The following is a 19,129-nucleotide window of genomic DNA, read 5'->3' as shown; positions in this document are numbered from 1 at the left end:
CAGTGAGCAAGTAAGTATCTCACCAGGTGATGCACCTCGATTCAGGGTGGGGGATCCCAAAGAGGGTGACGGCATATCACCAAACCATAACCAGCCCCTGTCCCCCATGTCCCTTTAATCATGCACCCCACCTTCTTCTGGCTGGCTCACTCGAGGCGGCCGCATCTGGGAAAAATCCCGTGTCCGGTGGATGCAGCAGCAGGATGGAGGAGATCTAGACACCCCCACGGAAGATGACGTAATGATTCCATGAGAAGAAGGCCAAAGCGCGCATGATTTCGGTCGTCGCCACCGTCCACTTCTTTTCCTCGTCTTCTGTCCCCTTCACTTCTCCTCACCCTTGCTTTCTTCAATCCCTCTTCTTCGAATGCCTCCTTCGTTCAGAGACTTTGACAGCGAGCATGAAGACCCCAGATGCGGCTGGTAGGCGCTCTACCAGAGCATCAACGTCTTCCAAGCTATACGGAGGCGTACGCTGTAACCGAGGTTCGACGACGGGTCAGCCTAGATTACAGGCTTCTACCTACGTTTCCAATCGAGACGAAGATGCCGATGTGTACTACGTGGCGGTTCTTCAGGGCAGAGGCAAGTTCTTAGGAATGGACCATGGTAAAATAGCTTCTGACCTTGCATCAAGGCGAGGGCGTGGAAGTTGGCATAGCTGCAATCAACGTCGCCACTGGTCATGTAAGTTCCCGCCACCGTCATGAGCTGGGCTCGCTCACCGGGAAGGGGGACAGACTGTTGTGACTCAAGTAAGTCTCAAGCCAGGTCGGACATAGCTTCTTCTGATCGATCACTCTCAGCTCGCCGATACGTCATGTGGGAGTTTCCTCCGACGATAATGAGGCTGGAGCTGACACCAAAGATGTAGCTTTCAACAAGACTCTGCATCAACTCCATCTATACCCTCCTCAGAAAGTTCTCATACCCGACACCGAGCTACCTTCAAGGCTTGGGGGTGGGGCGGATAGGGGATGGAGGAAAGGTAGGCAGGCGTCTGCCACGCTAGTGTCGAAATTGGAGGAAGAGCTGGGCCAAGATTGCAGTGGGGTGGAACGAGCGTTGTGGAACGCAGAACAAGGTGAGGGAAACGAACGGAGGAGGACTGACTAGCTGCAGGCTTGGAATTTCTTTCCCTGCTCGGAGTGGACGACGACAATAAAGCTTTCACCATGATGAATGTTGCAAGCAAGTGAGTAGGATAGAAACGTGGTCATCCCCACTCATATATATATACAGACAGTATGCCCTCTGTGCAGCTTCAGCAGTGATAGCTTGGTTGCACATGTACAAGAACATAACCTTCCAGAACGGAAGTCTCAATGTTCAATACGCACCGTCAGAAGGTCTGTATGACCTGGCATAAGGAAACCCTTGACCTGAAGCTGATGTGACGCGCCAGGGATCATGTACATCGATCCAGACACTGCCAGTAATTTGGAGCTGGTTAGGAACAAGATCACTGGAAAGACCGACAACACTCTCTTCGGTGAGCTTACTCAGCCACATTACGCACCTGACTCTGCTGATCCTACTTTTGTTTGACGTCAAGGTATTCTGAATCACTGTCACACCCCGATGGGCGCTCGATTGCTCCGAGCAAGTATCTTACAGCCATGCAACAGTAAGACCACCGGTTTTCCCATATGGAGGTCACTCGAGTGACCAGTGATTGCAGTTGCATCTGAAATCGACGAGCGACTCGATGCTGTCCAAGGTGAGCAAAGGCTAATATAAGGGGTTTCGGTTCAGTGACTTGTTTTGATTAGAGCTTTTGCACGGCTCTGAAAAGATTAAACGCCTTCGGGCGAAGTTTGAATTGCTTCCGAAGGTGTGTTCTCGAGACTGAACCTGCCATTCGAACTCTCACTCATAAAATACCAACATGCTTAGGCCGACCTCGACACGACCATTGCTCAGGTAACGCCGAGCATGCTTCACTGCTGTACTTGATTTGCTTTCAGCTGACCACTCGTAGCTCTCCCAGGGGAGACCTATGTTGGTGGATGTCGCCACGACTTCCTCTCGAATCAACATGCTCCTTCATCTATCCACGTACCTCGAGAGTATGGAAATCGTCCGATTGGAACTGGTTGGCAGCAGCTCTAAATTGCTGCAGAAGGTTGAGAAGGTAGATAACAGTGTGCTGGGACATCGCGTTGATTTTCAAGGATCTTGCAGATCCTCGTTTGAGGCAGATTGAGATCCTGGTCCACCGTGGGTTGTGCAAAATAAAAGGGCTTGTCACTCCTGCTGATGTAAGTTAATAGAGTCCCTAGAGAAACCGTTTCTTCGGGCCGGCAAACAGACAAGCACTAAGCCTCTTCAGTTGTGGGCAGTCAAGCCGACATGTAACCCATTACTTGAGACAGCGCGCAAGACATACGAAGAGAATGTGTCTGATATTTATGAGCGTGAGTCTTGGTTTTCGCATTTGATGCTGACTAGCCAAGAACAGTCTTGGAGCAGGTCAACCGTTAGTACCACCGGTCACAGGTTACAAACCCTGACAAGGGTTACATACTCGACAGGAAGACACTCGCTCGATTGTGTCCTGGAAATCGTGGACCACAAGTACCACTTTGCAACGCCCAAAGATCAGATCGATTTGTTGCCGACAGGCTTTCATTGTACTGACAGAGGCAAATACAAGTATGTTCTCTCCAGTTGAGGACAGGTATGACTGACCCCGTCTAGGATTCGGTTCACATCTCATGAACTGGTAGGTGACTACGAGTCGGTGACATGATGTTATGTAGCTGATTGCCGGCCCAAGCAAACTATGAACCAAATGCTGACCGAGTCTCGTGAAGACATCCTGCTACTCAGTGGGAAGAGAGTGAGGGATATGTGCAACGAAATCTTGATACATATAGGTAGGTCTCGCTCCGTGGCAGTCGCTAACCCGACAAGGGGCTCTCTATCGGTGCACAGAGACGGTGAGGCAACTGCGATAGTAGACATCATGTAGACTAACACATTTCGCTGAGCAGATTGCGGTTCTCGATGTTGTGGCGAGCTTCGCCTACACCGCCGAGAGTAAGTGCACCACAGCTGCTTAGGGCGGACTGTTCACGCGCAACGCCCGGGGAGATCCGTTAGCTAACCAAGAAGAAAAGGTCGAAGCTGCGGTAGGCTCTCCTCGCGACCCAGCTGCCACAGTGACTGATGTGCGGGATGACAGTGCGGCCAGAGTTCGCAGGCTCGCTTGCGGTAAGGATGCTAGCCTTGGGTGACCTGACCATACGGGTAAGGTTCGCAGCGGACGGCATCCGATTCTTGATAGAGCTTTGGGAGTGGGGGACTGCATACCAAACGACATGTATGTCTCTCCGGAGATGTTACTACCAGCACTGGCATTGACGGACGAGCTCAGCTACGCCGCCGATGGACCGTCAAACTTCCAGCTCATTCAAGGTGCAAAGTATGCTTGCTCCTCGTCCAACGCGTCAAGCCCCATTGACCTTGGGGCTTCAGCATGTCAGGAAAGAGCACTTACCTCCGCCAAGTGGGGTTGTTGACTGTTCAAGCGATGATCGGGTGTTTGTAAGTTCGAGAAGCAAATGATGAGCTGAGAAACGCAGTGTTCCCGCTGAATACGCGAGCTTCAAACTTCACGATGCCCTGTTGACACGCATGTCCAACAACGGTGGGCACGAGACCAGATACGTGAGGATGCACTGATGATTACCTGCCAGACTCGATGGAAGAAGGCTTGTCCACGTTTGCTTTAGAAATGGCAACATCTGCGATGATGTTAGGTGAGATAGGTCTCCTGAATCGTTGTTGATGTGACCAGGGGCTGCGACACCGCGATCTTTGATACTGATAGATGAGGTGAGACGAGTGTCTGAGTCCACACGTGGAGCTGAGACGCAGGTAGCTTGGCCGAGGCACCGCTCCCCTCGAGGGGCTTGGGTTGTCTCATGCGATTGCCGAGTCCCTCATCGAAAGAAAGGCGAGTTGCGTCATGAGATACCCTGTCAAACATTGTTGATCGCATTTCTACGCTGTAGGCTTTTGTCTTCTTCGCTACTCACTTTCAAGACCTGGCAATCACCCTGGGCAATCTTCCTGGTGTGGTCAAGTCAGTCTGCCTCTGTGAACGAGACACGCCTTGAACGCTTGCGGCTGACCTTTCGACAGGCTTCACTTGCGAACTAAGGTAAGAAAAAGATCCCTGTTACACGGGATTGATTGCTTGATTCTATCTAGGTCAACGGTCTATCCCCCGACTCTCCCGAGTTCGCGACGACTTTTTCGTACAAGATCGCAGAAGGTGCAACGACTGTCCAACACTATGGTGTGTGGTGTCAGTTCTGAAACCATGTGATAGCTGAGACTCGTGACCCTAGGCCTGGAGCTGGCGAAATTGGCATCCTTACCGTCCGACGTCATGGAGAAGGCCACAGAGACAGCCATGCAGCTGAGCGAACTGGAAGAACAAGGCGAGTACATAAGACCTTTTAGTGCTAGATCGTCGGTGTAAGCTAATGCCGCGCACTCGCAGGCAAGGGATCAAGCAAAGCCACTGCCGTGGTGCTGCGACGTAAAACGCTGTACGAGGTTGGTATCCAATTCTGAACATTGCTTGGAAGCTAACTTGAGGCAAGCTTCGAGGACGGTTGACTCAGCTCGTTGAGACTTCGAGACTCGACAACACAACATTCGCAGACACCCTTGCCAAAATCCAGGACAGCTGTCGCGATACCCTCAGGAGATGTGTTGAAGTCATCCGTTCGAGCGACGACACGTATGAAGAAGCATGAGGTTAACACAGTCTGTATGTCCATGTCAAATGCATTACATCCCATGTCTGAGTAGGTCATCCCAATCTAGTTGTCTACCCGGCCAGCCCTCTCCTCCGTCTTGTATCAGTGCTCGTTCCTGAACTACCCTCAGTTCCCTCAATCTCATCCGCTTGGCTTTCCGCTTGGGATCTTTTGGGTTTAAAGGGTTGATGGCGTCTAACTCAGTGTCTGACGGTATGACGGACCCTGAGGTCGTTTGGTCTGACGGACGATGGAGGGGACGCGGCGTCGCCATTCCAGATGCACCCGTTTGACCTAGCGAGTACAAGTGCGTCCGCAGAAGGATCTGCTGGACAGCAAGCAGGGCCTTGGACACAGCGTGAGGGAGAGGCGGGAGTTCGGAGACAGAGTCTGGATTCTGAAAGTGAGCCAGCACCATGGCGGAGAATAGGTCTCCGACTCCAGAGAAGTATCCTCTAATGGTGGGGAGGGCGAACGCCCATGTGTCCATCTTGCCATCTGCCCACGTGCTGGCGAAACATACGAGCACTTCGTCTTCGGGGGCACCGACTCCAGCCGCATCGTACCATTGAGGTAAAGGATCCGGCAACAGCCTGGTGTAGGAGGCTGGCGGTGAAGGCAGAGATAACGAGTCGACGAGCGATATCGGCAAGGGAATGGATGAGAATGCGACATGAGGGAGGGAGCTAGTCGTATGCAGCTGATGCAATGCGGTGTGAAGGGTTGGGAGCGAGTTGATATTGATACCGGACAATAGTCTGAATCGTCATCAGCGCGGGTGTCAGCGTGGGGTCGAGGTTCTACTTACTCCACCTCGAACTGATTGGGCGTAATCACCGTTGCGATGCTCAACATGCTCTTGTAGATGGGCACCACCTCTTTGGAGACATATAGACCAGTGCCCATGTCTCCCATGACCGCTATGAGCAAGCCAGTGTTAGGGCGACCACTCGGGCATGAGTCTGAAAATGTACTCACGGTCAAGCACGTATATCAGGTCGGGGTCGACCTCTTTCATTTGACGGATTTGATCCGATACCACCTGCAGAGCCTCTGCGCCTGGCACGTAGCCGGTCAAGATGCGAGAATGCGAGACGAGACCATTGGTGGTAAGGCCCTCGAAGATAGCCGTCAGTTGTTCGGGGGTTGTCTTGTGACCGTTCACATGTCCGTAACCTGTGGAGTCGCTAATGAGTCGACTTTCTGTGTCAAATAAGGCCTAGCACTGACCAGTATGATTGGAGAATTGAACGGTGTTGATCACGTCGACATCGTATCCCAATGTCTGTAACGGGAATGTAGCAGCTCTGTTGCCTGTAATGTCATTGAGCCACGAAAGAACCCCGCAGGACTGGACGATACGGACGTACCTACGTATCCCGAAACAACGTGCGATTGGATAGACAGCACTCTGCCTGGGTCAGGGGCGCTGCTGTATGCTGCCATGTCTCGTCTGTCGCCTCCGGTTTTGGTTGTTTTCAGTATATGTCACAAAGATGGGAAAGATGGGACACCATTCTCTTCCGAGTCGTCGAGATGCGGAGGTGGAGTGAGCGGACAAGTCCGCTGATAGCGAGGGATGAATTAATATGTGTGATGCTTCGCAGAGGGGTGACTTCTTATTCATCATCGTACAAAATGCTATTGGACTGTTTCGTCCGCTCGTCTCTTCCGCCTACCAAGACCAGTGATGACTAATGCTAAATAAGAAATATGAGATTGAATGCTACCAAATTGCCGTCATATAGCCAAATTGTAGGCACACATGCTTTTGCTGAGGAAAGGTGGGTATACAAGTATGAGAAGTGTTGCGAGAGAAAGGACAGCCCGATTCATTCTGGCGATTGATTCCTTATTGCTTCTTCTCGCCCTCAGAGGCAGAAGAGTCGGACGTGTTGGAAGACTCAGAGTCGGAGGAGCTAGACTCGGATGATCGGGACTCGGCGTTTCTCTTCTCGTAAACCTGCACAGGGACAGTCAATAAACGCATTTCTACAATGAGCTAAGCACGTACCTTTTGGAAAAGACCCAAAGAAGCCTGTTGAGCGGCATCGAGAGCGGACTTGATGTCCTCGGCCTTGACGCTGGCGTCACCGGCGGCACCCTTGGCAGCAATCTCCCTAAGCTCGCCCAAAAGCTTCTTGACCTTCTCCCTCTCGGCGGCGTCGAGTTGAGACTCGAACTCGGCCATCGACTTCTCGGTGTCGGTGACGAAGCTCTCACCCTTGTTGGCCTCCTCGATGACCTGTCGTCGTTGCTTGTCGGCCTCGGCGTATTTCTCGGAGTCGGCAACCATTTGCTCGATCTCGTTGTCGGAGAGACCAGAAGAAGAAGCAATGGTCATGGATTGCTCTCGGTTGGTGGCCTTGTCAACAGCTCCGACGTTGACGATACCATCGGCATCGATGTCAAACGAAATCTGAATCTGAGGAACACCCTTGGGGGCAGGAGGAAGACCTGTGAGCTGGAAGTCACCCAAGAGCTTGTTGTCCCTGACGAGTTCTCGCTCTCCTTGGTAGACCTTGACCTGGATCGCGGTCTGACCATCGGCAGCGGTGGAGAAGGTTTGGGACTTCTTGGTAGGGATGGTGGTGTTACGGTTGATCAATCGAGTGAAGACACCACCGAGGGTCTCAATACCGAGAGAAAGAGGAGTAACGTCGAGGAGAAGAATATCGGTAACGTTACCGGCGAGGACACCGGCCTGGATAGATGCACCGATGGCGACAGCCTCATCAGGATTGACACCTTTGCTAGGCTCCCTGCCGAAGACGCCCTTGACGGTGTCGATGACCTTGGGCATTCGACTCATACCACCGACAAGGATGACCTCGTTGATCTCAGAAGCCTTGACACCGGCATCGTTGAGAGCCTTCTTACAGGGGTCAATGGTTCGGTCGACGAGAGGCTTGACAATGGACTCGAATCGCGCTCGGGTGAGGTTGAGGTTAATGTGTTGAGGTCCGTCGGCAGTAGCGGTGATATAGGGAAGAGAGACGTCGGTAGATCCAGCGCTTGACAACTCGCACTTGGCCTTCTCAGCTGCTTCTCGGATTCGTTGAATGGCCATTCGGTCCTTGGACACGTCGATACCGCTCTCCTTCTTGAACTCAGCCAAGATGTGGTTGACAAGGGCAATGTCGAAGTCCTCACCACCAAGATGGGTGTCACCATTAGTGGACTTGACCTCGAAGACACCCTTTTGCATCTCTAGGATGGAGATATCGAAGGTACCACCACCAAGATCGTATACGGCGATGACGGCGGAATCTGTCTTGTCAAGACCATAAGCGAGAGCGGCAGCGGTAGGCTCGTTGATGACACGAAGGACTTCGAGACCAGCAATAGAACCAGCATCCTTGGTAGCCTGTCGTTGAGAGTCGTTGAAGTAAGCGGGGACGGTGATGACTGGGAGAAGTCAGTACCAGTGTGGTGAAATTAACTCATACATGAAACTCACCGGCATGCTTCACGGGCTTGCCGAGGTAAGCGGAAGCGGTGTCCTTCATCTTGCCAACAACGAAAGCACCGATCTGAGAAGGAGAGTACTTCTCGCCTCGAGCCTCGACCCAAGCGTCACCGTTGTTGTGCGCAATGATCTTGTATGGGACGTTCGCGATGTCCTTCTGAACCTCAGCGTCCTTGAACTTTCGGCCGATCAATCTGAGGAGAGGGGTTTCAGCAGTGGTAATATGCCTGATCACACAAGGCTTACCGTTTGGAAGCAAAGATGGTGTTCTCGCCGTTGACAACAGCTTGTCTTCGTGCCGGTTGTCCAACGAGACGTTCGCCATCTGGAGACGAAAGTCAGCCACTAGCCTTCAAGCAGCTTTCAAACCCATACTAACCTTTGGTGAACGCAACAACGGAAGGGGTTGTTCGAGCACCTTCAGCGTTCTCGAGAACCTTGGGGGCACCTCCCTCGAAGATACTAGGAAGCGGGCGTCAGTGATTTTGAGGGGTCGGCTTGAACGATTGGGCTTACGAAACACAAGAGTTGGTCGTTCCGAGATCGATACTGGAACCAAGGTCAGCTGAGGTGTTTTTGTTTCTCGACGATCATGCATACCCAATCACAGGACCAGAGACCTTGCCACTGTTGAATCGCTTGGATGTGAGAAGGGGGGAAGATGTCCTCTTTGGGATGAAGCGAGTCAGCGACAGTACTCGATCGAAATATAGCTCAGCGATGACGGTCACTTACGGCGACATTTCGCAGAGGACTGAGGGTTGAGGTGTTTCGGAGCGTTCGAGAGAGAGCGAACATTTTGTGAGGCGATCAGAGACAAGAGAGTTGATCGGAAGAGCGTGAGTGAAGAAGAGAGAACCCAGAGTCAGAGATGATGATATGAATTGCTGTCGTGGTTTTTGAAAAGAGTGGAGGAGAGCCGCAAGCGAGAAGAGGGGAAAAAAACAAAAAAAAAACACAAGGTGGAATCTTCTAGGTGAGTTGGTGCTGCGATTGAGATCGGAATCAATCGGCGATACTCGACAGGTGAAATAGGTTGGGTGGCAAAAATGCATTTGATAGTGGCAAGCGTGTGACATCATGTATCGCCGAACGTGGCACACAGCTACAACATTACAACCATACATTGTACTCTACGAGTACTGTACAATCATATCGAATGCGTTTCTATCCCAACAACATTGACACCCTTCTTCCGAGGCACAGCATCAGAGAGCTGATTGCATCCTATAAGATGGTAGTCAGTATATACAGGAACCGTGACAGCGCGATGATCGAACTCACCCCACACCTTGAGCAGCTGTACAGCCTCGCATCCTTCCAGTATATCCTTCACCGTATGATCGGTGACATTCCGACACCAACCCATGTTCAGCTCTCTCAGTTTGGTACACTTTGTTAATTCACTGATGGCATCCGCCGGTAGCTCTCTCCAGCCCAACAGACTGAGTCTTTCGACCGTTGACCCGGAGTGGTCGATGAGGGCCCGCAGAGCCTTCTCTTTAAGGTCATGACCCTTTTCGAGATCGATTTGTACCAAACCAGGTTGTTGACGCTTTTTCAACAGCACGAAAAACGAAGCAACACCTTCGTCGGTGAGCTCTACGGCATTCCGAAGAGATAAGCTGCGGAGTTGTGGACAGTGTTTAGCGATAGAGAGCAAGACGGCGTCTGTCAGATCGGGGTTGTCGGCGAGTACGAGGTTTTGAATATTGCCGCCGACACCTGACAGGAGATCGGATACTGTATCGTCGGGCAAGGGTGTGCCAGGGAAGGACAGATCGAGGATCTTGAGTTTCTTCAGCGGCTTGAGGGCAGCGATGCAATCGCTGTTCAGTTGCCCGATTTCTGCCAAGCGAAGCTCCGTCAGGTTTGGACAGGATTTGACCATGACTTGAATGGTTTCAAGGTCGATCCTGGGTGATTGAGTAACAAGGAAGCCTTCGAGGTGCTTGCCGACTGCCTTGAAGAAGTTGATCCATCCCTCTTTGCGTACGAGAAAGGGGGCAAACAGCTCAAGGCGCTTGAGGTGTTTCAAACACTTGCCCCACGATGATACGGCGTCTGTTGATAGCTGGCCACATAGGTGAAGGTGAAGTGACGTGAGATTGGGGCAAAGTTTACCCAGAGTGATGAATGCCTCGGGCGTCAGACCTGAGTAAGGAGTCAGGGACATTCGGCAGTGTGGATGCCAAACCTACGGGTACAATCATACATGGCCAGTGACTCCCTGTCGGCAGAATAGAAAAGAGGAGCCGTCTCCGGGGTCCTACATCGTCGTCAGTCGATCATACGACATCAGTCAGAAAGAGTCAATAGCTCACAAACGTCTCCCCTTCGAGATGATTTTACAAACTTTGTCCATATTGATGCCCCCTATGTCTCCCAGTTTACCGACGTTCTCGATGTACTGGCCGATAAGCTGTGAAGGTGGAGGTCAATTGCAATATCTCGTGCTGACGAGATCACAACTCACATGTATGCATATATCCCCAAGCGGGGAGACACCCTTACGCTCCTCGTAATGGACGACCTTAGATCGGACATCTTTTCGTGCGACGGGTTTCTTTTTCACCGCACCCTTCTTAGGCTTGGCAAAGGGATCGATACCAAGAGCATAGCAGCAATTGACGCAGAGGAAGGTTGACGGGTTCGAGGGATGCTCCTTGGTGTACGCTGTCTGTGAATAATCTTAGCGGATAATCGTCCCTTGCAGGCGCCAAAACACACACCACCGTAAATTTCTTGCCGCATTGTCCGCAGTCCATGAACTCGCCAACAGCTTTGAGAGGCCCAGCTACACCAGACGACAGTTTCGGTGACTCGATCACAGGCGTCACAGACTTGCTGGGACCCGCTATAGGACCGTTGTCCGCATCAAGATCGTCGGAGTCGATTGACGTCGCCCTAGCCCTTTTGTTATTTGTGACGCCCTTTTCAGAGGCACCATCACCCTGTTGAACATAGATCAGCAAGGTTTTGTGCCATGCCGCAGACACGTACATCCACCGCTCGTTTTCTCTTCATACCTCCTATTTCAAGATCTGGAGTACCCTCGCCCACCACGCTAGGTCCCGCAACAACTGTTCGAGCAGTCACTGCACCAGCTGGATCGAGTTCTTGTGCATCGTTGAGGACCGGACCATCATGAGCGAGCTGTGTTTGGTCATCGTGTTGCTCAGACCTGTTGATAGAAGAAGTGTCTCCCCAAGTGGTCAGCCGTTCAGAAGGCTCGACACCGAGACCCTACGGGATGAAATGTCAGTCAAGGCAAGAGGTCTGTCGTTTTGATCAAGACTTACAGCAAGGAAGGAAGTGAGCGCTGACGAAGGACCTCGGACTGCCCCAGCCGCTCTTCGATTTCGAGACATCTCTGGGTGTTGAAGAGCGACAAGACCGCGAGCAATTGACAACGGTCAGATATCAGATGGTGGCCAAGGCGTGCAACAGTTCGCACAGAGATTTGAGGTTGAAAAGAGTGGAGGCCCGGAGAGGGTTGACGCGACTTTTGTGACGATGCCACAGTCCAAATTGCTCCACCCACTTTGGAGACCTTCGGGGATATGCGGTCAACGGTCAAGCCTGCTGCAGTCAAATTAGGCGCGCAGCAGGGTATAGTTGGACAGACCGGGGTACAACCAATCCCATATCAATCAATTCCATACATACAACCTCGTTGGTATCCCAGCATTCATTAACCTACGCATAGGGACCCCCCTTTCTCTCTTCCTACCTCTCCTCCTCGTCCCCGTCATGGCCAGTCACAGATCCGCCGTTCTCACCGACCAACCTTACACCGACCCGAACCCTCTTCCGTCTTCCGTGCCTCATGTCGACGAGCTCGGAGCTACCTCTGCTCCTCTGAAGAGCGCATCTTTCTTCATCGGCCAGTACTGCAAGGATGTCAACGGTGGGTTCGCAGGGGCCGACATGCCGTTCTTTATGGGTGGATGAGTACTGACTCATGGCTCTAGAGGACTTCATGCTCTGCAAACAGGAGAACCGAGATCCAGCGCATTGTTTGAAGGAAGGAAGAAAAGTGACGAGGTGTGCTGCTGAGGTGTGAGTGGATATGACGACTTCTTGCAAGGGTCATGACTGACACGACAATGTGGACAGAATTGGCAAGCTGAGAGAAAACTGTTTGGCCGAGTTCGACGCTCATTGGCAATGCTTAGAGAAAAACAACCAAGTGAGTATTGGCAACCCGACGGTTGTGCATAAATCTCACCCTATGTCCAGTACTTCCAAGCGTGCCGAAAGCCGGAAAAGATACTTAACCAATGCGTCTTCTCCAAACTGGTAGGTGGTCATCGTAAGACTCCCTTGCAGAAGCTCGCTCACCCCCATGTCACAGAACATCTCCAAGACCATTCCCGGATCACCCCAAGGTCAACCTCAAATCCACGAGAAGAAATCTCCAATCTTCACTCGTGTGCAAAAGTAGACGAGCATATGCATTACATCTCGGACACAGGTCATTCATCATCACGGTCACCACGTAAACGCTTCTCATCATCTCTTCGCTCAATATCTTCGTCTTCGTCCTCACTTCTCCCCCTCTTTTGCCTATCCCCGGCTGGACCTTCACCTCGAGGAACGTCCGCCCCTGCCATACCAAGACCGCTTCCCACAGCGGCATAAGTGTCGAACTGCATTTGAGAACGCAAGCGGTCTTGCTCCTGCCGTCGTCGCTCTTCCTCCAAGCGTTGATGGCCCCAGCCACCTGATTGAAAAATGAGCATCGGACCGATGATTGGAAAAGCTGACTCACCTCTACCGCTGTCATATTCCTGCCTAAACTCGTCCCGTACCTGTCCTCCGCTTTTGCCTCTTCCAAATTGCCTTCCCTCCTTATACCCTGGATCGATGTCGCACCGTATTATTCGCTCGTCCAACTTAGTCCCAGATATGTATCGTAAACAGTCGACTGCCTCAGAGTGTAAGAAGTATTCGACGAAAGCGAAGCCACAAGGCGTTCTGTTGTCAGCGACTTCCGACAAGAAGCGCGCTTACTTTTGATGTCGATCCAGTCCCATGATAATTCTGCGGAACAACCATCAGACATAGTCAACGATGAAGACACCAGAATACCGTACCTTTTTATACCCCCTCCTTCCTCGGGATTTGCACATGTGGAGAAGACTGTAGAGCGTCAGCTTGATATAGTTCTGTCACTTGATACTCACGCTCATACATCTGCGCTTCCGTCGTATAGAAGCTCAGATTGCCCACGTAGAGGGTGCTAGACAGCGCAAGCAGTCGCCGCTCCGTCTCACGGTCAATCTGTTGTCAGAGAGTCAATCCCGTACCAAGCTCGTTCGATGCGAATGTAGGGCACATACCTCTGACCTGTTGTCTCTATAAGACGAGGGCTGATCTAAGCATGTGACCACTTGGGCCATCTTTCTACGGGTTGTTATTCTGACTGGGATGGGACGGCTATCAAGTGCAAGAGGGAAGAGAAGAGATGGGTTGAAATGAGGTGGTACGGTTACGGTTGAGAGTGTGTTAACAACATGGATTCTGTTGTCACCGTGAGAAAGTTGGTCGCCATCGTCGCCATAAGCGTTGTCGTCAGTCCAGTCCATTTCTGTCACTATCATTCCTCAGCGACAACATTTCTGTCCTTACGAACAGACAAAAGGCGCGCACACCATGTCGGACAATAGCGAGCTCAGTGACGCTGACAAGGTAAGTCGTAGTCACGCCAGCCTGTTCCACAGATCGTTGACCTCTCCTGTAGATCAGGCTCAAGCGTCTCGCGCGCTTAGGGGCTTCAACGTTCGCGACACCAGAATCGTCCAGCTCGCAAACCGCCTCAGAAGCACTTCCAGCACCTTCAGCCGTCCATACACCCGCTTCAGCCAGCTCCCGACTTCTATCTACCCCGATCCAGACCTCTCGCCCCCCTCTCCCCCCTACATCAACAGTCACACCCAAGCCTAGAGCTATCGCCTCTCCAGCGCCGACATCATCGAAGCCGGCGGCGCTGAATCTGGGCAAAAGGCCATCTTCTGCCACCCCTACGAACGAGTCTATCGGTCCAAGGGTGGTAGCATCACGGCAGCAGCAAAGTCTTCCGCATGTTGATTATACAGAATGGGAAACATCGAAAGTTGGCGAGGTTTTCTCCGTGACTCTGTCTGTAAGTCCACTAACATCGACAGGCGTTGACCGCGAAACAGAAACAAAAGGCTCAAGAGAGTGACTGGAGACTCTGCTGGTTGAAAGACTTGGAACAAGAGCTCGTTTCTGAAGGTAAGTTCGCAACTTTAGTTGATAGCTGACTTGCAACAGGTATTTCACAACCTTTCCAGACAACCGTGGATTTAGCAGATAGACTCCTGATCGCTCGACTGTCGCTCGACCCACTATCGATGGCCAGCTCGTAGGTTTTCCCAAATCGATGGTCCGCTGACATTTAGCGATGACGGGGATGTACTTACTATCCTTGCTGGGCTACCTACCGACGAGACCGTGTTCAAATACCTCACTGGCAGCTGGAAGAGACTCTACGCCGCCAATCGGGAATCTCACCGACTGGTGAGTTGATCGATCGATTACGTTTTCTGACGAGCAGGCGTTCTCCAACGACGAGAAGCACACATGGACCGGCACTTTCGATAAACTCAAGGCTTTAATCATATCCTACTGCGGTATGACATTGGAGGATCCCACAATGTTCCCGCAACCATCAGAGTGAGTAGCTGTGTTCATGCATCAGTCCATACTTCAACCTGACTGCCTCTCCAGAAAACCTGTTGGTCCAGCCGAGTTCCTACCATTACTTCTGTCGGTGACACCGGATACCGCCCCCAACCCTGACTCCCTCACCTCCACGACGAGCGCTGGTCATTCCTCCTCTACAAGTCTATCCGGCTCTGACTTGCTTCCATTCCTGAACGATCTTTCTGTGGGCTTCCCAAGCGAAACAATGGCCGATGTGATCACGCCCACTCTCAGCTTGTTCTTTCAAGAGTGGTACAAGATCACACCTACACCAGATCTGCTCGGTCCTGAATGGAGAAGATATCTGGGCGCAGTTGGCCTGCTCGTTCAGGTCAAGGGGATCGCTGCATTGGTAAATCGTGCGACAAACGAACAGAAAAGCACCGGCTAATATACCGTTAGCTTCCTTCGCTTGGCGTATGGGTCGCACCGAATGTGACGGCTCCGAAGCTTGAATGGCAATCATTGCTGGGGCCTCTGACAAGATTAAGTGTCTTCCCCAGAGAATTCGTAAGTAAATATAGTCAAGTCAGCTGCTGACCTTGTAGCCGGAGATCTGGAAGACATACTTTTCGAACCCGACCGATCGAAAGAAGGATGACATCGATGCCAACAAGAGCAACCTGCGATACACACTGAGTGCTTTACACGTGAGTTTGAAACGTCAAAGCGGACTGTCGTCTAATGATGACTCAGACATCGTTGTTCAATATCTACAATGCGATCGTGCGAGCGTCCCCAGAATCACGAGAAGGAGTGCTCGACTTCTTTTCCTTGACTCTCCGACTCAACGAGAAGCGAGCTGGTATGCGAGTGAGTGTACCATTGTAGGGCCCTTGCTGATCACCAGGTCGATCCGAGGACGGTTTCTTCCGACGGCTTCATGTGCAACTTGCAGATCGTTCTCATGAAGCTGTTCGAACCTGTGATGGACGTCCAGTTCTCAAAGGTATGTTCCCCATCTTGGGGACGAGCTGATACGGGAAGATCGATAAGGTCGACTCAGGATACTACAAATCCTCGAAACGGCTGAACATCGACGAAGAAACCAAGATCAGGGGTACGAAAGAAGAGGCGGATGAATACTTCAACAACGCGATGGAAGGTAAGTTGTTCAAACAATGAAATGACTGACCTTTGTCAAGTGGATGCAAAGCCCAATTTCATCTCCGACCTTTTCTTTTTGACAAACGCATTCGTTCACCTCGGCGTGGTGAAAACTATTGCCACGCGAACTCGAGCTGAGAAGAACATCTCAGAGATGGAGAAGGAGTTGAAGCGAATGGAAGCCAACAGAGCAAGCTGGGCAGGGGTGGGTTGACAAGGCGGAACTGTTCGGGATTGTACCGCTGATAACCAACCTCAAAACCAGAATTCTGCATTGGAGGCACAAGGCGAAGCAGGTATCAAAAAGATTAAAGTGAGTCACACGTAGGGCTGCCAAGCTCATTATCAGGCCGATATCGCTATTCTGCATGCCTCGATACATGCATATGACACGCAACTGCTTGACAAATCCATGGCCAGACTCAATATTTCCTTCCTCGGTTTCCTAATGACTTGGCTTGTGCGACTGGTCGACCCCGATCGAAAACACCCTGCAAAGTCCATTGCGTGAGTACCCTTGGACTCGGCAATCGCTGATCGAACAGTTTGCCTCTTCCCGCGGAAGCACCATTAGATTTTAGGATGCTGCCCGAGTATCTGTTCGACAACATTGCCGAGTATTACGATTTCTTGGCAAGGTCAGTGATCGGTTGAGCTATGTTGTCATGCAGCTAACGAGTCCCCAGATATGAGCCCGACGCCATGGACGACATCGACAAAGATACACTGATCACATTCGCTATCACCTTCCTCTCTCCAAATTACGTCAACAACCCCTTCTTAAAAGCCAAGCTTGTTTCTGTAAGTGCTATTTTACATCCGCCGACCATCTGCTGACAATCTTCCAGATACTTGCTTACGGACTCTGGCCGATGGGATACTGGCGTCGGGGCGCATTGTTTGATCGCCTCAGTGTCCACAGCATCTCGACCGAACATCTCATGCCAACACTCATCCGTTTCTACATTGGTACATCACGTCATTGCCACAGAAGATGAGGATCGCTGACAAGTTCACAGATGTCGAGATGACTGGAGGGCACACTCAATTTTGGGGTGAGTTAAGCATATGCATCGCTATCAACGACACAGATGCTGATAACCGGTCCTCTCAGATAAGTTCAATTTCAGGTATGCTTGATGTCTTCCGATACAGGGCATCACTGATGGCCCCTCAGACGAGACATAAGTCGGATCTTCAAGTCCATGTGGACCAATCCTCTCCACAGAGAGGCGTTTGTGAAAGCGAGACAGTGAGCTTTCCGTTCACGGCATGGGCTGCTGGAGCTGATGCTCGACAGTGACGATTTCGACCAATTCATCCGATTCGTCAACATGTTAATGAGTGACACCACCTTCCACCTCGAAGAGTCCCTCACCGGCTTGGCGAAAGTCAGCTCCATACAGGCTCAGCAGGCTAATGCCGATTCCTGGGCAGCTCTGCCTCAAGCGGAAAGAGAGGATTTAGAGAGTCAAGTACGACAAGCCGAGGGATCCGCGCCGTTCCATACACAGATGGGTCTGGAGAATGTCAAGTTGATCCGAGACCTCACGGCTACGACCCCAGAGCCTTTTGTGACCGCTGAGATTGTTGATCGACTGGCTGCTGTGAGTAGCTCGACTATTGCGTTTAACTGAACTGATCTCTTTGTAGTCTTTGGACGAAAATCTTACTGTACTCATTGGACCGAAGATGGCAGAACTCAAAGTATCGAATCCGGACAAATTCTCTTTCAAGCCGAAGGAGCTACTCGCTACCATTGCTCAAATATATCTGAATCTGGCCAAGGAGTCAGATTTTATCCGTGCGGTTGCCAATGACGGCCGAAGCTATTCGAAGGAGCTCTTCGAAAAATTCGCTCGAACGCTGAAGAACAGGGCAATCATGACTGATGCCGAGGTTGCTGAGGTCATTGCGTTCACGCAGAAGGTGGAAGACATGAGAGCTACTATCAAGCTGGAGGACGAGAGAGAGATCCCTGACGAGTTCCTTGGTATGTCTCTGAGATCACATGGCAATACACCGCTGACTGATGACCGGCTCTGATAGATCCGCTGTTGTCCACTCGTACGTCTGTTGCTCTTGTGACTTGAGAATCCACACTGAGCCACCTTCCACAGTCATGAAAGACCCTGTCATTCTTCCGGTCTCCCGAGTTGTCATCGACCGAGGGACGATCAGGACGGTTTTGTTATCCAAGGAGGTTGACCCGTTCAACAACGTTCCGTGAGTGCAACTGTAGTCAGGAAAGATCATACCACAAGAAGCTGAGCTATCTAATGTAGACTCAAGCTCGAGGAATGTATTCCTGACACCGAGCTGAAGGCCAAGATCGATGTATGGTTAGCTGAGAGTAACTCGACGAAGGCGGTCGAGGTGATGGACGTGGATCAGTTGTAGATATCAAGTGTGCATGCCCGTAGACGTAGCATTGTTTTCATACCAATTTGCTCGTGACGTCATGACGACCATATTCTTCCAACGACTGAATGAGATATTGGTTCTTGGACCTTCGACGATCAAAGCGATCAGCATCGGCTTAGACAATCGAGATCTATCAACACATCTGGCTCACATCACGTACACGATATGCCCTGGCAGAAGACATTGTGAGAACCCGCGGAAGACTTGACCGGGAAGCTCGCATCATCGCTGATGTTCGATCATGCTTTCCAGCACCCTCCCCCCAAACACCAAGGGGATGCATCTGGTGACCAAGGCTGTTCTCAAGGAATGTGAAGAGGGACTGAAGAATGTGGATATCGGAATATTCACTCTCAATTGTCTTCATACTTCGGCAGGACTGACTGTGAGTGGTTGCGGACGAGTGATTGTTGAAGAGGGGTTTATATCATGTCTCGCTCGAAATATCTTCAGATCAACGAGAATTGCGATTCGTGAGACAAGCTTCTCATCTGTTCAGCACCCAACGAGATGCATCGCTCATTGTGCAGCAACTTCTGCTGCTAACAGAACCGTGCGAACCGGTATGTAGGCAACATTTGCGGTAGCTGGAGGTCTCAGAAAGCTGACAACGGTGTTTGAA

General features: G+C 51.4%; 8 protein-coding genes across 8 annotated transcripts; 4 read left to right on the top strand and 4 right to left on the bottom strand.

The window, feature by feature from the left end:
• Positions 1 to 401: 401 nt before the first annotated feature.
• On the top strand, positions 402 to 3,793 carry IAR55_001782 (uncharacterized protein; the record flags this gene model as incomplete). The annotated part of the gene is made up of 23 exons (XM_066944905.1): positions 402 to 585; positions 638 to 746; positions 807 to 988; positions 1,123 to 1,195; positions 1,243 to 1,349; positions 1,406 to 1,492; positions 1,556 to 1,627; positions 1,682 to 1,720; positions 1,773 to 1,834; positions 1,897 to 1,923; positions 1,982 to 2,134; positions 2,202 to 2,261; positions 2,333 to 2,417; positions 2,462 to 2,479; positions 2,535 to 2,655; positions 2,701 to 2,725; positions 2,880 to 2,942; positions 2,997 to 3,042; positions 3,188 to 3,325; positions 3,380 to 3,427; positions 3,481 to 3,511; positions 3,588 to 3,652; positions 3,702 to 3,793. 23 exons carry the CDS (start codon positions 402 to 404, stop codon positions 3,791 to 3,793), a joined length of 1,887 nt encoding a protein of 628 aa, XP_066804828.1.
• A 42-nt stretch (positions 3,794 to 3,835) lies between these two features.
• IAR55_001781 (uncharacterized protein) lies at positions 3,836 to 4,772 on the top strand (the record flags this gene model as incomplete). The annotated part of the gene is made up of 8 exons (XM_066944904.1): positions 3,836 to 3,840; positions 3,887 to 3,965; positions 4,020 to 4,090; positions 4,150 to 4,168; positions 4,219 to 4,306; positions 4,359 to 4,451; positions 4,514 to 4,569; positions 4,617 to 4,772. The coding sequence occupies 8 exons, from the start codon at positions 3,836 to 3,838 to the stop codon at positions 4,770 to 4,772; spliced, it is 567 nt and encodes a 188-aa protein (XP_066804827.1).
• A 34-nt stretch (positions 4,773 to 4,806) lies between these two features.
• Positions 4,807 to 6,221, bottom strand: IAR55_001780 (pyridoxal kinase; the record flags this gene model as incomplete). Its single annotated transcript, XM_066944903.1, has 5 exons — positions 4,807 to 5,533; positions 5,584 to 5,695; positions 5,754 to 5,951; positions 6,006 to 6,089; positions 6,146 to 6,221. The coding sequence occupies 5 exons, from the start codon at positions 6,219 to 6,221 to the stop codon at positions 4,807 to 4,809; spliced, it is 1,197 nt and encodes a 398-aa protein (XP_066804826.1).
• A 406-nt stretch (positions 6,222 to 6,627) lies between these two features.
• Positions 6,628 to 9,042, bottom strand: IAR55_001779 (chaperone DnaK; the record flags this gene model as incomplete). Its single annotated transcript, XM_066944902.1, has 8 exons — positions 6,628 to 6,738; positions 6,790 to 8,183; positions 8,236 to 8,438; positions 8,491 to 8,569; positions 8,624 to 8,706; positions 8,761 to 8,793; positions 8,845 to 8,912; positions 8,980 to 9,042. 8 exons carry the CDS (start codon positions 9,040 to 9,042, stop codon positions 6,628 to 6,630), a joined length of 2,034 nt encoding a protein of 677 aa, XP_066804825.1.
• A 352-nt stretch (positions 9,043 to 9,394) lies between these two features.
• Positions 9,395 to 11,615, bottom strand: IAR55_001778 (uncharacterized protein; the record flags this gene model as incomplete). The annotated part of the gene is made up of 8 exons (XM_066944901.1): positions 9,395 to 9,471; positions 9,529 to 10,398; positions 10,446 to 10,513; positions 10,569 to 10,666; positions 10,721 to 10,924; positions 10,977 to 11,198; positions 11,248 to 11,490; positions 11,547 to 11,615. 8 exons carry the CDS (start codon positions 11,613 to 11,615, stop codon positions 9,395 to 9,397), a joined length of 1,851 nt encoding a protein of 616 aa, XP_066804824.1.
• A 382-nt stretch (positions 11,616 to 11,997) lies between these two features.
• Positions 11,998 to 12,691, top strand: IAR55_001777 (uncharacterized protein; the record flags this gene model as incomplete). Its single annotated transcript, XM_066944900.1, has 5 exons — positions 11,998 to 12,154; positions 12,219 to 12,306; positions 12,364 to 12,436; positions 12,487 to 12,546; positions 12,602 to 12,691. The coding sequence occupies 5 exons, from the start codon at positions 11,998 to 12,000 to the stop codon at positions 12,689 to 12,691; spliced, it is 468 nt and encodes a 155-aa protein (XP_066804823.1).
• A 31-nt stretch (positions 12,692 to 12,722) lies between these two features.
• On the bottom strand, positions 12,723 to 13,649 carry IAR55_001776 (uncharacterized protein; the record flags this gene model as incomplete). The annotated part of the gene is made up of 6 exons (XM_066944899.1): positions 12,723 to 12,970; positions 13,019 to 13,041; positions 13,261 to 13,290; positions 13,344 to 13,389; positions 13,434 to 13,530; positions 13,590 to 13,649. 6 exons carry the CDS (start codon positions 13,647 to 13,649, stop codon positions 12,723 to 12,725), a joined length of 504 nt encoding a protein of 167 aa, XP_066804822.1.
• Positions 13,650 to 13,902: 253 nt separating this feature from the next.
• Positions 13,903 to 18,483, top strand: IAR55_001775 (uncharacterized protein; the record flags this gene model as incomplete). The annotated part of the gene is made up of 22 exons (XM_066944898.1): positions 13,903 to 13,938; positions 13,991 to 14,392; positions 14,828 to 14,946; positions 15,001 to 15,328; positions 15,379 to 15,486; positions 15,531 to 15,626; positions 15,673 to 15,789; positions 15,875 to 15,925; positions 15,973 to 16,081; positions 16,236 to 16,288; positions 16,349 to 16,407; positions 16,629 to 16,721; positions 16,770 to 16,884; positions 16,932 to 17,052; positions 17,103 to 17,138; positions 17,198 to 17,213; positions 17,261 to 17,335; positions 17,384 to 17,690; positions 17,737 to 18,076; positions 18,133 to 18,150; positions 18,204 to 18,309; positions 18,369 to 18,483. The coding sequence occupies 22 exons, from the start codon at positions 13,903 to 13,905 to the stop codon at positions 18,481 to 18,483; spliced, it is 2,820 nt and encodes a 939-aa protein (XP_066804821.1).
• Between the last annotated feature and the right edge of the window lie 646 nt (positions 18,484 to 19,129).

Source organism: Kwoniella newhampshirensis, chromosome 3 (genome assembly GCF_039105145.1).
Source record: "Kwoniella newhampshirensis strain CBS 13917 chromosome 3, whole genome shotgun sequence".
Classification (NCBI taxonomy): domain Eukaryota; kingdom Fungi; phylum Basidiomycota; class Tremellomycetes; order Tremellales; family Cryptococcaceae; genus Kwoniella; species Kwoniella newhampshirensis.
The sequence above is the reverse complement of the archived record's forward strand: the minus strand, read 5'-3'. Positions and strand labels throughout refer to the sequence as shown.